Raw genomic sequence first — 14,839 nt, 5'->3', positions numbered from 1 at the left:
GGGGTAGAAGGGTAATGTTAAGGAGTTCGTATGAAGGGGATTTTCTTGTTCCCATTCCTGGCTTCTAGCCGAAATTTTAAAATTGGGCCACCATTTCTGGGGCAGTGAATGTTATTTGGAGAAATATATTATTTAAGGGATATAAATTTTGTTACTGTTTAAGTAGGCATCCAGATAGGGTGCAATTAGGCTGATAGTAGGGATGTTGCCAGGTTGGGTTTGGACCGTTTGGCTTGATCCCGCTATTGCCTAATTCAGACCTGACCAATTAGACAAAGTCTATTTTCAATCCATACTTGATTATTGAAGAATTGCATCAAATAAGGTTTGTGTTCGATTAAATCTAAGTCTAAGTTGGATCAAGTATGGATCAAGCCCAAATTTGAGTCTCGAGCAGGTACCATTATTTCAAAAATTCAATTTTTTATACCCTCAAAATTATTTATAATAACATAAACTCAAATAATAATTAATCATTCAGCATAAAATGTAAGGGATTTTTTTTTTTAGAAAAAAAAAATCAAACTTAATATATTAAGAAAAGATCGTAGACCCTCCGAACATGTAAAAATAGTTACAAAATTATAACAATACAAGCAACAACAATGTGAGGGATATATGTTTCGAGTTTATAGTACATATTGGGAGAATTACGAGGTATGGATCAACTTTCAGGACATGTTGGGTCGGATCAATAAAAATCAAACCAATGTATGTATGATCAGGTTCAAGTTGGATAAATTTTTAGAGATCTAAACCTAAGCATGAATATAGGGGTCTATCTTTAGACCTATACCCAACTCATACATGTGTAGTTCTATATTGGGTCTAAGTTGGGTAGAAGTCCTGGGTTACATTGACAGGCCTCCCTAATAGCAAACTAACACAATCTAAACTCGGTTTCTAATGGATCTGATTATAATGCCAATCCAAATTAATTAAGTTCAAGAATATTACAGAGGTTCAATGAGCCAACATGGAGCAGACCCCTCAACTTGCTAGGAGAGAGACAATAATCATCCCACAGGAGTCACAAGACTCACAACCAACCTTGATAGCATGGCTTATAATCCATTCTACGACAGATTATCCCTCAACTTGCTAGGAGAGATGATCCATTCTACAACAGATTATCCCTCAACTTGCTAGGATAGAGACAATAATCATCCCATAGAGTCACGAGACTCACGAGCAGCTTTGATAGCATGTTATAACCCATTCTACCATAGATTGCCTACTCCATTGAGGTGAGAGGCTTTAAAGCACGGGCAGAACCAGGACTTCTCCCTAGGGGGCCAATTATTGAACCTATAAAAGTTCATTAATAAACCATCGAAAACTTTATTCTAGCAATATACTAGCAAAAGGATGTATGCAATGCATGGTAAATTATTTTTTAAAAAAATAACAAAGAATAAGAGAGTAAAACGAATGAACTAAAAAAGAATATGGGTGTTTCGATCATTTTTTTTTCTAATTTTACAAAAAAAATTATAGAAACACTTTTACACATTTACTTTAAAAAATGATAAATTATTTCTTCAAATTTTTGAAATATTTCAAAATAATCTTATCCTTCCCCGACCAATAGACGAAATTAATAAACCATTTCAATTAATGAAATGCCCTTATCTTTTTTTTGCCTATTCTAATTTTTAAGATTTGTACAGATGGATGAATAATCCAAATCGTCCACATGGCCGCTTTGAGATTCATCCAAACGAATGAATATTCATATCATTCATGCAACTGCTTTAAGATTTATGCAAATAAATGAATAATTTGGTCATCCATCACGCATATCTCAAAATACTCCAAACTTCTTTATTCATCAACCAACACAAAATTCAATATTCTCCTTTTTCGATCTCGATATAGTGATATCTTCTATAGAAAAGGCTTCTTCTATATGATCTCGAGCCTCTTCTTAATCTCTTTGTATTCTTCTTCAACCCTCATGCATCCAATCTTGCTTTATTTCTCAAATATCATGGCCCTGGTGATTTGCATCACTATCTTCTAATCCAGTTACCTAGCTTAGTCCCTATCTACCTCCATCGGCCTCTGCTATGATAACTATTGCCTCTTTTACCACTTTGCAAGGCCACAACTCCCTCTCCCTCTTTCACCGGCCATTGCCACTTCGACAATGACCATCCATCGCTCTCGACTCCGACCGTGGTTTCAATTGATCCAGGGCTTCTAATTGGTTCAAGACCCCAAGTTTCAAGTTCTCATCATCTTCTCCAAAGATCCCTTGATGAAGGATTGCCACATGCCAAATATGACTATTGGCTTGCTCTTTGTCCTGGTTTCTAGCTTTGGCTTGTCAACATCTGGCATCAAAATTTTTGGGATCTCACCTTCTATGGCAATATGGTTCAATTCCTTGTTGCTGCTTCCATTTTTGCGCAATAGAGTAGTTGCTATGACATCCTTGCAAATGAATTAATATTTGGATCTTCACAATTGCTTTGAAATCTGTGCAAATGTATGAATAATCATGATCATACACTAATCATTTTAAGATCTATGCAAAAGGATGAATGATCTGGATCATCCATATGGTTGTTTTGAGATTTGCATAGGCATATGAATAATCTAGATTATCTACTAATTGCTTTTGAGATACATGTAGATAGATGGATGATGCTAATTATACACTAGTTGCTTTGACATCCATACACATGGATGATCCAACGGTGGATTTGCATAGAGGAAGGTTAGTCTTGACACCATTGTGTAATAGGATCTTTTTGATATAAAAGGTAGTTTGATCAGAATATAATTTTATATTATCATGTGATGGTTACATAATGTCACTCTGTTAATAGAGATTAACAATGGGATTATTTTGGAATGATTTGTAAACTTAAGAAATCTGTTTGAAACTTTTGGGATATCTTTAAGATTGGCCTAAAGTTGAGAATGTTTCTACATGATTTTTTCAAATTTAAAATAATATGATGGCTGATTAGATGATGGCTGTATAGGACACCAGTAGGGGTGTCATGTATCAGGTCGAAAAGAGTCACGAGCTATCCTGAGTTGATCTAATTTTTTGATCAGATCCTAATATTGAACTTCGACCTAATCCAATAGAAGATCGAGTCGGATCGAGTTCAGGTCCAAAGTCAAAATTTTTGACATAATGGGTCATTTGGTCAGGTCTGATCCATGCATAACTTAGCCTCAACCTAGATATTTGGATCTGGATCAAATTCAATTCAAATTCAGATCAAACATAGCTAATTTTATTTTAATTCATATACTTAATTACTATTGACCATACAAAATAGATAATAAACAATATTGCTCTCAAAATAGATTAAGATATAATTTTTTTAAACCTATCTTTATGTTAAAAATATAACTCATATAAGTCTTAAATCATAACTTAGAGGCTCAAAAAGGTTTGGGTCCTAATGGTATATTAGGTTCGTGTTAGGTTGGATCAAGTTATAGAGTAGAAGATCCAAAAATTAAAAGAATCTAATCGTATGTAACCCATATCTGATTCAAAAAATAAAATAGATCTAATTTTACAATCCGGTCCGGCCCTGTGGATCCTATGAAATGGATCTGATTAGGTCTAAACATGAAGGGTTGGATCAAATCATGGGTTAACTTGATCCACTTGTAGCCTTAGGTGCCAGAGAGTGACTGATAATAACAGAAGCTTCACTATCAGTAATGGAAGCAGATTCGCCAAGATACAAAGGATAAACTAAGCACTATGCTCTTATAGGTCGAGTGTAGAGATTGCTAACTAAATCCAAAGTGTCGGATAGCACATCCGTCTATGCCACATTCTAATCAAAATAAACGGCTGGAAGATCAACTAAAATCTCACATTTTGATCCAAATGCCCATGTACAATCTACTAATTACATCTATGTCCCTTTAGATAATGTGCGAATAAGAGAGGAGCGGAGTGCGCTGCTCAAATCCAAACCCTCATTGGCTAATAACAGAGGACCGTGTTACTCAATTCCAAACCTTCATGAGCCACGGTAGGCCAAGTGGTAATTAAAGAGCGTCGACTGGAATAAGATCAAGCGGTGAGTCATTTGAGATAGAGGCTGGTATCGAAGAAAAATTATGATGAACATAGGATAATTGCAAGTATCGCCTATCTAAGATGTTAAGTCTTAAATTAATAATTTATCATATTCTATGTTGTTTGTGTTGCTATGAGAAGTTATCGACTTGACACAATAGTAAAGACCTGATCAGCTGCAACAGTTATGGGACATGAGAAGTGATGAATAATTTAGAGACAAAACTGACTGTGGCAGGCATTAAGGAAAAGTGACCAAAATAGAGTTAGTTGAAGATAACAAATATCAATCCTTTAGAGAGTCAACTATCTAGCAATAAAAGAGGATGTATAAGTTTTAATTGTAATTGTAATCCTAAGAGTAGGCCTTTCAGCAATCAATGACTAGCAATTTTATTATTTTTATCTATTTAAAATCTATCATATTTTTAAATCTTTAGAAAAAAATGCAAGTGTAGTTATTATAAAAATACTTAAAAATTTAAGCATAATTTTACCAGTATTATTTTAGAATTGAAAAATTAAAAAATTGAGTTACTTTGCATAATCGAATGATAAGGATAAAATAAATCAATATATTGTAAATTCTCGAAATACCAGCATCTCTTTTGTGGCCTTTTTACCTCTATTGGAGAGCCTCCAAAATTTCACGGTCCTTAATTTTCTCTCACAATAATTATATTTACTATGATCATTAGCATGATGAGTGGAGACAAATTTTCTTCTAATATTCAAAAGAACTGAATAGTTACCTCAATGATTGAACAAAATATAATCATAATTATGCCATTGTGCTATTATCAAATATAAAATTAAAATATAATTAAATATAAATCTCGAACATGTAATATAGATTAAGATAAAATATAAACATATATCAAGCAAATTATTTGATTTGTTGCCGCCTTTAGTACGAAAAAATTATTCTCTAAATTTATACTATGATGATGGTACATACCATATATTACGATCGTTCATTTTTATAATAATGCATCAAGATAAGCACTTGATGAGTAAGATCTATAAAAATGACATATTATGGTTGATTGTATGTAAGGATGGTATAATATATATAGTGTAGGAAATAAATTTATTTTGCTAGAAAATAATATTATGGATGGCACTAATACACTGAAAAGCTATATTTAAACCGTTATTATGTACTCACTTAAATGTATAAATTTTAAATAATATTTTTAATGTCTACATATTTGTAAGCGTTTTTATTTTTATATTCGGGCTAAAAAAATGATTTATAAATATATATAAATATTTATATACGTGTAAAGGGATCGACACTGCCATGATGTCAGAAGTCACAAAACCTAGTGCTTGTTTAAGGTAGGCTGTCTCTTCGTTTTGTCCCGTGCGGTCCCATCAAGAAAGCGGCACAATACTCCCCGGGTCGCTCCTCTATCGGTCCCCTCAACGACGGCGGCGGCGAGGGCGGTGATAGGGAGAGAGAGGATGTGGTGCCAGTCTTGCCGAGAGGAGTACGAGGAGGGTGACGCGGGGACGTGCAAGGAGTGCTACGAGGAGGCCAGCGAGACGGAGGAGGAGCTCAAGCGGGAGATCGAGGATCTCAAGGCCAAGATCACCTTTCTCCGCCTATGCTCCCCCCTCGACGGCGCCTACTCCTCCTCCTGCTCGTCCACCGACCTCCTTCTCCTCCACGCCGCCCCTCTCGAGTGTTCCTCCGCCGCCTTCTGCCCTTCGCCCGCGGTTCCTGCCCACCGCGCCGTCCTAGTAACTAACTCATCGCTTTCCCTTTCTGTTCTTTTTTTTTTTTTTCCCTTTCCTGACTGATATGAGCCAGATTTGGAGCAGCAGATGATGCGATTTTTTTTTTTTACGTGAATTTATTTGATTTGCGCTAGAAAGTTTTGGTTTCTTGAATTCTTAAGCGGCAATCGGCTTCTGGATTTTTTTTTTTTTTTTTTTTGTTGCTGCTTCCATCAACATGGATCTGTTTGCTGGCTGGAAATTTTAGCATCGTTTAGTTTATTCCAGGTGAAATTTGTGCTCATTCTCTGGTTTTTGCTTTGGCAGAAGTCCAGTCGATGTCTGAAAGATTTTGGTCGAGAAGAATATTTATTAATGATGGGGGTGCTTCCATCAGTTTGATGGGATCGCAAAATTTTGAAGGAAAGGAGATTTATTTAATTCAAATGGATAAATCTGGCCATTATAATTGCAGATTGTTTGGTTCTATCTCTAAGGAATTCAGGAATATATTTGCTCATATTAGTTTCTAGTCTAGATCCAGATGTTGCAATTTTTGGAACAAGGTATGGCAAAGGGGCAGTGTTCTGATGAGGTTGTGCTCCTCTTTACTTGCTTAATGATGCAAATTGGAGAGGACGGTGGAGGATATGAGAGGCTGCAGGATGAAGCACCATCGTCTTTTACTGTAGGTTTAGGTTTCATCTCCTTTAAGGTTGTCAATATTTGGATCCCTATCCTGCATGACTGGGACGATCATGGATGGAAGGGAACAAATTGCTGAAGGTGGCAACTCTTCAGTCATGTTATTGTTGGAGGTTTGGGAAGGGAGTCTGAATATTCTTTGTGGGTTGCAAGTTTTACAAGGGCATAGTACAGAACATTGCTACTTTCAGCATCTTTATTGGTGTTAATGGTTAGGGGAGTCAGCTAATTGCGATGGCATAAGGGTAATTCTAATGAATCTCTCCCTTCTTTTGTTTTCTTTTTGATAGGCTATGCAAACAATTCTTTTTTTAAAAAAAATTCCCCTTTCCTTTCATTTCTTCTCCCATCTTTTCTCCTTTATCCACTTCTGAAGGATGTAGGCATTCCTATCGGGCAATGGGCAACATCATTAGATTTTGAGATTTTCACTTTTGATTAATGATAAAGAGTCAATTATTGCTATGGTTGATCAAAAAAAAAAAAGAGAGTGCATTCAAACAATATCTGGACAACAAGCTGAAAGGTTTATCTTATTGATGATATCGTTATCGCTGATACTGATGATATCAATATTGATGATGACCTAGATACGGAGCTACTAATTGTGACTGTGATGAATGTGCTAACTATGTGTATGACACAAAAAAATAGACCGATTTGATATTACCCTTCAATTCTAATTAACAAAAGCGACATCTCCTTACATAATATGAATTCCAAACATTTAGGATCTCTATGTGAATGAGTCATTATCAATATTCTTATGGTTACTTCAACTCATATTCCTCAAAGGGTGGATCCTGCTGTAAGATCTCTAAATAAATTAGATACATGCATTAGGATACGGAAGTCATTTTATTCCACAATAGTGAAAGCATTTTCCATTGTTTCATATACTAGGAGATTTGTTTGGAAAAGGAAATGTTCCGTACTATGTTTGAGTCCAAAATCATGGGTTCCGATGCATGAGATCTTGTAGAACTTATCTATGAGGCCTTATCAATGAGTATTACATAGAAAGAAATCAATGATAGAAACTAATATAATTAGATAAGCTCTTCATAAACAAACTTGGGAATTTCGATCTCAGGTAAGATCGGTTCAGGATCATGGGATCATTTTCTATCAGATAGGAAGGACAATTGCACAAATGTACTTCTAAGTAATTATCCAATAGATTCTATATCTGTCTATATGAAGAAGAAATCATATAAGGAAGGGGATTCTTATTTATGCAAATGGTACTTCGAACTTGTAACGAGCATGAAAAAATTAATGATTTTGCTTTATGTTGAGTTGTTGTGATGGATTTGTCACTCAAGATCTTCGGTCTTCACCTAGATCCAATGAATAAATTGGATTAGTTCTTATGGATTCATTGAAAATGATTCTAATGTAGTTCATGATCAATTAGAAGTAGAAAGCACTTTGTGAGATCCTCACAAACCAAAAAAAATTGCAGTAAGTTTGATAATAATCAAGTGACATTACTTCTTCAGTGCGAACCAAGGGATCCAATTATATATGATGCAAAATAGATCTTGTTTTGTCGTTGGTTAGAGAATTCTATATGAAAAATATGTATGGGAGTTTGAAGAAGGGGAAGGAACTGTTGACCCACGACATATAGATGAAGATTTAGTCAATCACATAGTTTGGAATCCTAGAATATGGTATTTTTTTTTGGCAATCTATTTGATTATATCAAAAGGCCCACTAAAAGTGACAAGATTGACCTTATGATGAATGACAGTAAATTGGTATGCTGTGAGTTTTTATGATACTTCTGTAATTTTTTTTTGGATAATAACGATGTTGAGTTGCTCTTGTTTTATTGAAGTTTAAAAGATATCAAGGAATGGTTTTTAACCAAGTGATGAAAAATTAAGGGTCTAAAATGAATTGATCACCTTTTTAAGCTAACTTAGGGCCCGGTGTGATGCTTAACTCTAGTAAATGCAGTCATCATTTTTGTTTATCCAAATTTGGATGCTAAATGGATATCCTATTAGGTTCAACCCGACATAATACAAGAGAAGCAAATAAGGTGCGATCTCATGTAGTTCTTTTTTTTTTTGTATGTGTGTGTGAGAGAGAGCGAGAGGGGGGGGGGGGACCCAAACTATAATTACCTATGTCCAAATTTTTTAGCATGCACCACTCTTGAATCGATCCTTGAACCTTTGGGTGCTAAGCAAAGGGGTTGTTAATGTTGGGGCATGAGCCAATTCACATGTCCTCACATAGTTCAGGGAGAGGCTTGGAAAAATCTAATTAGGTCAAAAGCACGGTAGCTTATAGTGCTTCAAGGCATGTTAGCTCTTGATTTTTTAAGGTGTTCTATTCTCCATTACAAGATTATTCCTGGTTGTGATGGAGGTTTTTTTCCCCTTCTACCTGTGAAGTCAGTGTTTCACCACCTTCTAGATTCCTTACTTGGCTCTCTATGGTAGGAAAATGCACTAAATCAATATAAAGGAAATGTTATACTAATCCCTCTTTTTTAACATTTCCATCCCTATGTAACTTCAGCTATGCCTAAAAAAGAGCAATCTTTCAATACAATTGTGCTTGGGGTTGGGGGTTTGGAATCAGCATTGTGCTGATATTTTCTCATCAACTGCCTCCCATTCCACTTGAAAATCAAATTACATCATCACCTTCTCAAATCCATCTGCCTTTCCTCTAGGTACTTGCATGAATATGATAGACCCTCTAACTTCTGTGTGCTTAGGATGAGATACATCACCCTCAAAGAATGGTTAATGTTTTGTTTCAAACTTCAGAACAGAAATTGAACATTTCTATTTTGGTCGGAATTAATGTGAAATTTGGGATAGATTTAAAGTTTCAGCCAGAACTAGCCTTTGAGGTCAAAATGTTTGTATATCCAATCTATTGTGCCAATTTTGTCAAGATTGAATTTAGTTTCATTGGTTTTGAGAAGATATGGTAGCATATTTCTAGAAGAGCTTTTAATTAAATATTAGACATTGAGATGGCTAAATCCTAAAAGGCTAAAAGTGAAATTTGATAGAAATCTAGATTTTCATATATTAGATTTGTAACCAAATAATAATTGCTGTAATACATTCATCAAGAAAAAAAATTTGCTGTATTACACTCTAGACACTATATTAACTTATAATTTAAATTACTTATTTTCTGAATGTGAAGTCACAGAATCCATGCATCCAGAGGTTCCAAACTATATATACTTTGAGATAATGTCCAATTAACTTTATTAAATAATTTTACTTTTTGTTTGCATGTTATGTCTCTAGTTTTAATTAGCATTATTTAGTATTTTGACAGTTTTCAATTGAAAGTTCTGAATTTTGAACGGCAACCAACAAAGCTGCTGAAACTAAAACTTACTTGGGATAAGCCAAAACTGAAATTGAAATTGAAACTAAACTTTTCCTTGATTCAAACTATTGCCACTTGATGAAACCGAGCTTTATCTGGTCCTTCAAACTACATATATTGACTGAATCTTTGCCTGGGGAGAGATCTGTGGACTTGAGAGTTGCTTCCCTAACCTTTAGCCTCAGGCTTGGTTATTCACTTAAACCACATTTCTGTAGATATTTGATACCCCCCAGAATCCTCCCCACAAACCTTTAGCCTTCGGTTCCCACATTGAAAATCCTTAATCCTTCTCTTGGACTGAAATCTCTCATATTCCATCACTTCTGAATCTTAATTTAATTAAAGTTTGTGCCCATCCTCTAACCATCTTGGAAGTGATCACTTTTGTTCTTGTTTATGAGGACTAGATGTGTTGATCTGTGGTCTAATGTGAAGGAAAGGGCAAATTATAGAACCACTACTTCAGTACTGTGAACTGTTACCCTATTTTGCATCTCTTGCCCTGAGCTAATCTTCCCTTCTTCTCTCCATGTTCTTTTTTATAAGCATTCTGTTTTTTTTTCGCTATTCAGTTTTCAATTTCACTCTTGAAAGCCACTATATATTTTTTTTATGTGCCAGGTATTTATTAAGGTCTACTAACCACCTCAGAGACCACGACTATGTGGTTTTTTTGTGATGCCCTGAGATCTTTTTATCAACCAGGTAGTCGTACCGCATGTTTGTAGATAGGAGTCATTGGCATAAGGGATACCTTTATAGTGGTTATTTTGGGATTGTTAGGGCGTCAAGAGGTGATCACAATAACTTATTCATCGCCAATATTAAAGTATTAGGTGAATACTATACTTTGTACCTTAACAGCCCTATTTTGGCTTTAGGTTTTCCTATCGCTGTAGTTTGCATTAACATGTAACACATAAAACAGATATTCATTCATCTTATGTAAGCACATACAGACTGATAAAGCTGGTAAAATTGACCTTTCTGTGGTGATGTAAGCCAGTGGGATATGTGTACGTATATATGTAAAGAGCTGTTATATTGTTGCATGCGATAAACAGAAATAGTCTTTGCCATATTTGTCGACATTCTGGTGTGAGTGATGATTAACTGTGAAAACTAATATAGTCCTTGCTTTAAAAACATTTCTGAAAGCTAATTGATGTGTACTTTATTTTTGTAATACAGAAATACGATTATTCTCTAATAGAAGTTTCATTAACAATTTTATTTTTTTTCCATTCAGATCAGTAGGTCCCCTGTTTTCAGGGCAATGCTGGAGAATGAGATGGAAGAGAGTAGGAGTGGCATGATTAAGATCCACGACGTCTCATATGATGTTCTTCGGTACTTTGTCCACTTCTTGTACACTGCAGAAGTGCTCCTTGATGAGCAGCTGGCATGTGACCTTCTGGTCTTGGCAGAAAAATACCAGGTGAAGCATCTCAAGGCCTTCTGTGAGAAGTTCATGACATCGAAGGTGAATAATGATAACGCCATCGCACATTATGCCTTTGCTCATCGGCACAATGCCAAGCAACTGCTTGAGGCCGCTCTATCCCTAATCATGGACAACATGGCCACCCTAACTGAACGAGAAGAGTACAAGGAGCTTGTGGAGAAGGACCCGCGGCTTGTAGTGGAGATCTATGAAGCCTACCTAACCCGGCAGGTCAATACTGCTGCCGTTGCCAAGGATTTCATTTTGCCGCCATAGAAATAAAACGAGCGAGCAAGAAGACTGTGTGCCGTACATATACGCTCTATTTTAATGGTAAGGAATGTGGATGATGAATATACTAAAGAACTTGGGCATTTTTGTGTTAATTCTTTTATGTGCATTCTTGTGATTTTATATCCTTGTTAGGTCTAATTTTGTAATCCAACTAAATTGCAACCATGAATCTATGGCTTCTGACCTTTGTTTTCTCGGTGAACGCGTGTATGATGGGAATGAGATGGACATGCCATTACCTGCACAGGCTGCACCGCACTTGTCCGATGATGGGGAACCACGTGCCCGTCTTGAGGATATACTTAAATTCCTAAAACCGCCCTGCTCCCGTCTAAAGTTAGATGGGGTGGTAGATGGGGTGGGAGTCCTTTACCGCATTAATTTTATTTTAAAATTTTTTTAACAGATTGAGGTAAGTTTTAATTTATTTATCAAATTAATATAAAAATTAAAAATATTATTTAGAATGATATTTTTTATTGAAAAAATATCATTTTAAATGATATTTTTTTGATCCAGTCAGCCAGTCTTTCTTGATCTATGTAGAGTTTCATCAAAAATATATATATATATATTATTCAAAATAATATTTTTAAAACTATTATTCTGAATGGTGCTTTAAAAACTGTCATTCTAAATGATATTTTTAAAAATATTTTTTAAAATGATATTTTCAAACTGTTATATATATATATATTAAAAAAAATAAACGATCCTACCCCTTCTTCTTCTTCCTGCGTCCTAAGCTCATTCTCGATGACTTTGCCAACGTCGATCCCTTCCATCCGATGTCTTGCAGTCGGTAAGCCGTCGTGCCCTCTCCCTGTTCTCCTTTTCTTCCCACGGCCCTCTCTTCCTTCTCTCTCCCCTTCCCCCTCTTCCTCCCCCGACCCCCCTAGGCCCTCTCTTCCTCTCTCCCTATGCCCACCCGACCGTCCGTTCGACGCCCCCCTCCCCCATGCCCCTCTTCCTTCTCTCTCCCTCCTCCCTCCAACCCTCTCTTCCTTCTCTCGCTCTCTGCCTGCCTGACCGCTCACCCAGTCACCCTCCTTCCCCCTACTCGACGCCCCCTCTCCCTCCAATCCGACGCCCCCCCCGCCCCTCTTTCTTCTCCCTTCTCCCTGTCCGGCCTTGTCTTCCCATCCAACACCCCCTCCCTCTCTACCCAACCCCCCTACGCACCCCTCTTCCTTCTCTCTCTCTCTCCTTCTGGGCTCTTTCCGTCATCTCTTCTTTTGAGCTAATGTACTCGTTAAATTAATGTATCTGTTAATGTTGTTTGTTATATTATTGAAAATGGGCCCGAATCTAGATTTTCCTAAAATCATCGGTCCTAAGCCTGACTTGAAGCTTGAAAAGAATTTTCGGACCAGACTCGGTTAGGGGTAGTGACCGGTCCAGCCCAGCCCATTTGTAATGCTACTTGATATCGTGGTAGATGGCTAATTTAAAGAATTTAAATATATTACATTACATAGAATCGTAGATCCATCTTTTGATTAATGTATATATTCTAAGGCATCCATACATTTATATATTTTTGTACGAGTTGGAAAATTATATATATTGATCAATTGACTGTCCAGTTTGGACAGTTTGTGAATTACAATTAATTCTATAGATAATTATAGTAATCAAACAATACATAGAGGATTCGAAAAAAATTTCGGACAGTATTTTTCTTTAGTTCTTCTCACATATCTTCAATCGTGTGGGGAGAACTAAGAAAAAATGATGTCGAAATTTCTTTCGATCCCTATTGCGTATCGTTTGATTACTGTAATTATCTATAAAATTAATATAATTTCTGAATGGATAGAATCTATATATACCTATTAGTTGATAATATGATGTATTTATTATGTAAGTCATTTTATTAAAATAATTATTAGTACTAAATATTTTGATTTTGATATTGTCGTAGTATTATCTGAGAAAATGGTCAAAGCTAGGGTTCATCTACTATTGTATTATGATGGCACAATAGAAAATGATGAAGATGGCATGTAGTACAGTCAACTTGCGAGCCGGATGGTTAGACTGTCTTTATCATATCACGTCAAGAATTATTGGATCATTTATACAGTGATATTCCTATAGATAGAGAAAAATATGAAATCAAATTGAGATGGTGATTTCTTAATTTATCGAGACAGTTAATGCAGAGCAAGTATATCTTAGTTCCAATTGATAATGATGAAGATGTCTAAGAAATATTGACATTTTTTTTAAAATTTTCAGAATATCGATATATTAAATTATATTGAAAAGAAAGATATACCCTCTATTAAAAATACTACTCAAATGATGGTACTGAGGTTTGGGTACTGTAGTATGCTTTTAACCCAAGAGGGCAATACTCCTGGACCTTCCTTGCCTTTCATAAGTCCTATGGTGTGAACCGTTGGTATTGAGGCCATGTTTGTAGAACAATATTCTAATATTGTTGGTCTTAATTATCCAATTATTCAAAGTCTTATAGTGACTTCTCCTATGATGATTTCTCCTATGGTAACTTCTCCTATAGTGGAAGTAGCAGTAAGTGCGGGATACGACACTCAAATAGGGGATGATGATTGGATCAGTACTGGAATAAATTTTGATAATCGAGGTTTTGAGTCAGATGAGAATAAGGCTGAAGAAGAATGACTTGATGAAGTAATGTAAGCATTCTATTTCTATTCTTACTATTTATATTTTTATAAAAAAAATTTTGTTAAAGTTATATACGTTATTTAATTATTCTATCTTATTGCAGGAGCCCAGGCACCTTCGATTACGACGAGCTGATGCTGACATATGGAGGACGGAGGACATCTCAGATAGAGTTATAGATTATTTATGATATCTGGGGTTCTATGAAGTGTATCGGATTAGGCAGATATAGATGGACGTTAGTCTTATTACTGCCTTGTTTAAGAGATAGCGCCTAAAGACACACATATTTCATCTTTTATTTGGTGAGGCAACTGTCACATTACATGATGTTAGTGTCCTCACTGGACTATCACTTGATGGTGAGGTAGTTACAGGAGCTGATCCCATTCTTAACATTCCAGAGTGGTAGGTTATGTGTTATTGATTATAATCGTTTCAACTCGAGGCACAGTTCTTTGATCATTCGTGACTGAGGATAGACTATTTGAATGATTATTATTGATATTTGCACATTGGAGATTATGCACCAGAGGAGATGGTGTGACAATATGTCAGGGACTATGTACTGCGGTTACTAGGGG

At 35.8% G+C, this 14,839-nt stretch overlaps 1 protein-coding gene across 1 annotated transcript; it reads left to right on the top strand.

Annotated features, from left to right (window-relative positions):
* Positions 1 to 5,417: 5,417 nt before the first annotated feature.
* LOC105037169 (BTB/POZ domain-containing protein At4g08455) lies at positions 5,418 to 11,796 on the top strand. Its single transcript, XM_010912864.4, has 2 exons — positions 5,418 to 5,806; positions 11,112 to 11,796. The coding sequence occupies exons 1-2, from the start codon at positions 5,528 to 5,530 to the stop codon at positions 11,580 to 11,582; spliced, it is 750 nt and encodes a 249-aa protein (XP_010911166.1). The 5' UTR covers positions 5,418 to 5,527; the 3' UTR covers positions 11,583 to 11,796.
* The last annotated feature ends 3,043 nt before the right edge of the window (positions 11,797 to 14,839 follow it).

This window comes from Elaeis guineensis, chromosome 1 (genome assembly GCF_000442705.2).
Source record: "Elaeis guineensis isolate ETL-2024a chromosome 1, EG11, whole genome shotgun sequence".
Classification (NCBI taxonomy): Eukaryota; Viridiplantae; Streptophyta; class Magnoliopsida; order Arecales; family Arecaceae; genus Elaeis; species Elaeis guineensis.
This window is presented reverse-complemented; position numbering and strand designations above follow the sequence as displayed.

Coding starts and splice junctions, on each gene's coding strand:
- LOC105037169 (XM_010912864.4), top strand. CDS start 5,528: ATGTGGTGCCAGTCTTGCCGAGAGGAGTACGAGGAGGGTGACGCGGGG. Junction 5,807..11,111: donor CTGCCCACCGCGCCGTCCTA/GTAACTAACTCA, acceptor TTTTCCATTCAG/ATCAGTAGGTCCCCTGTTTT.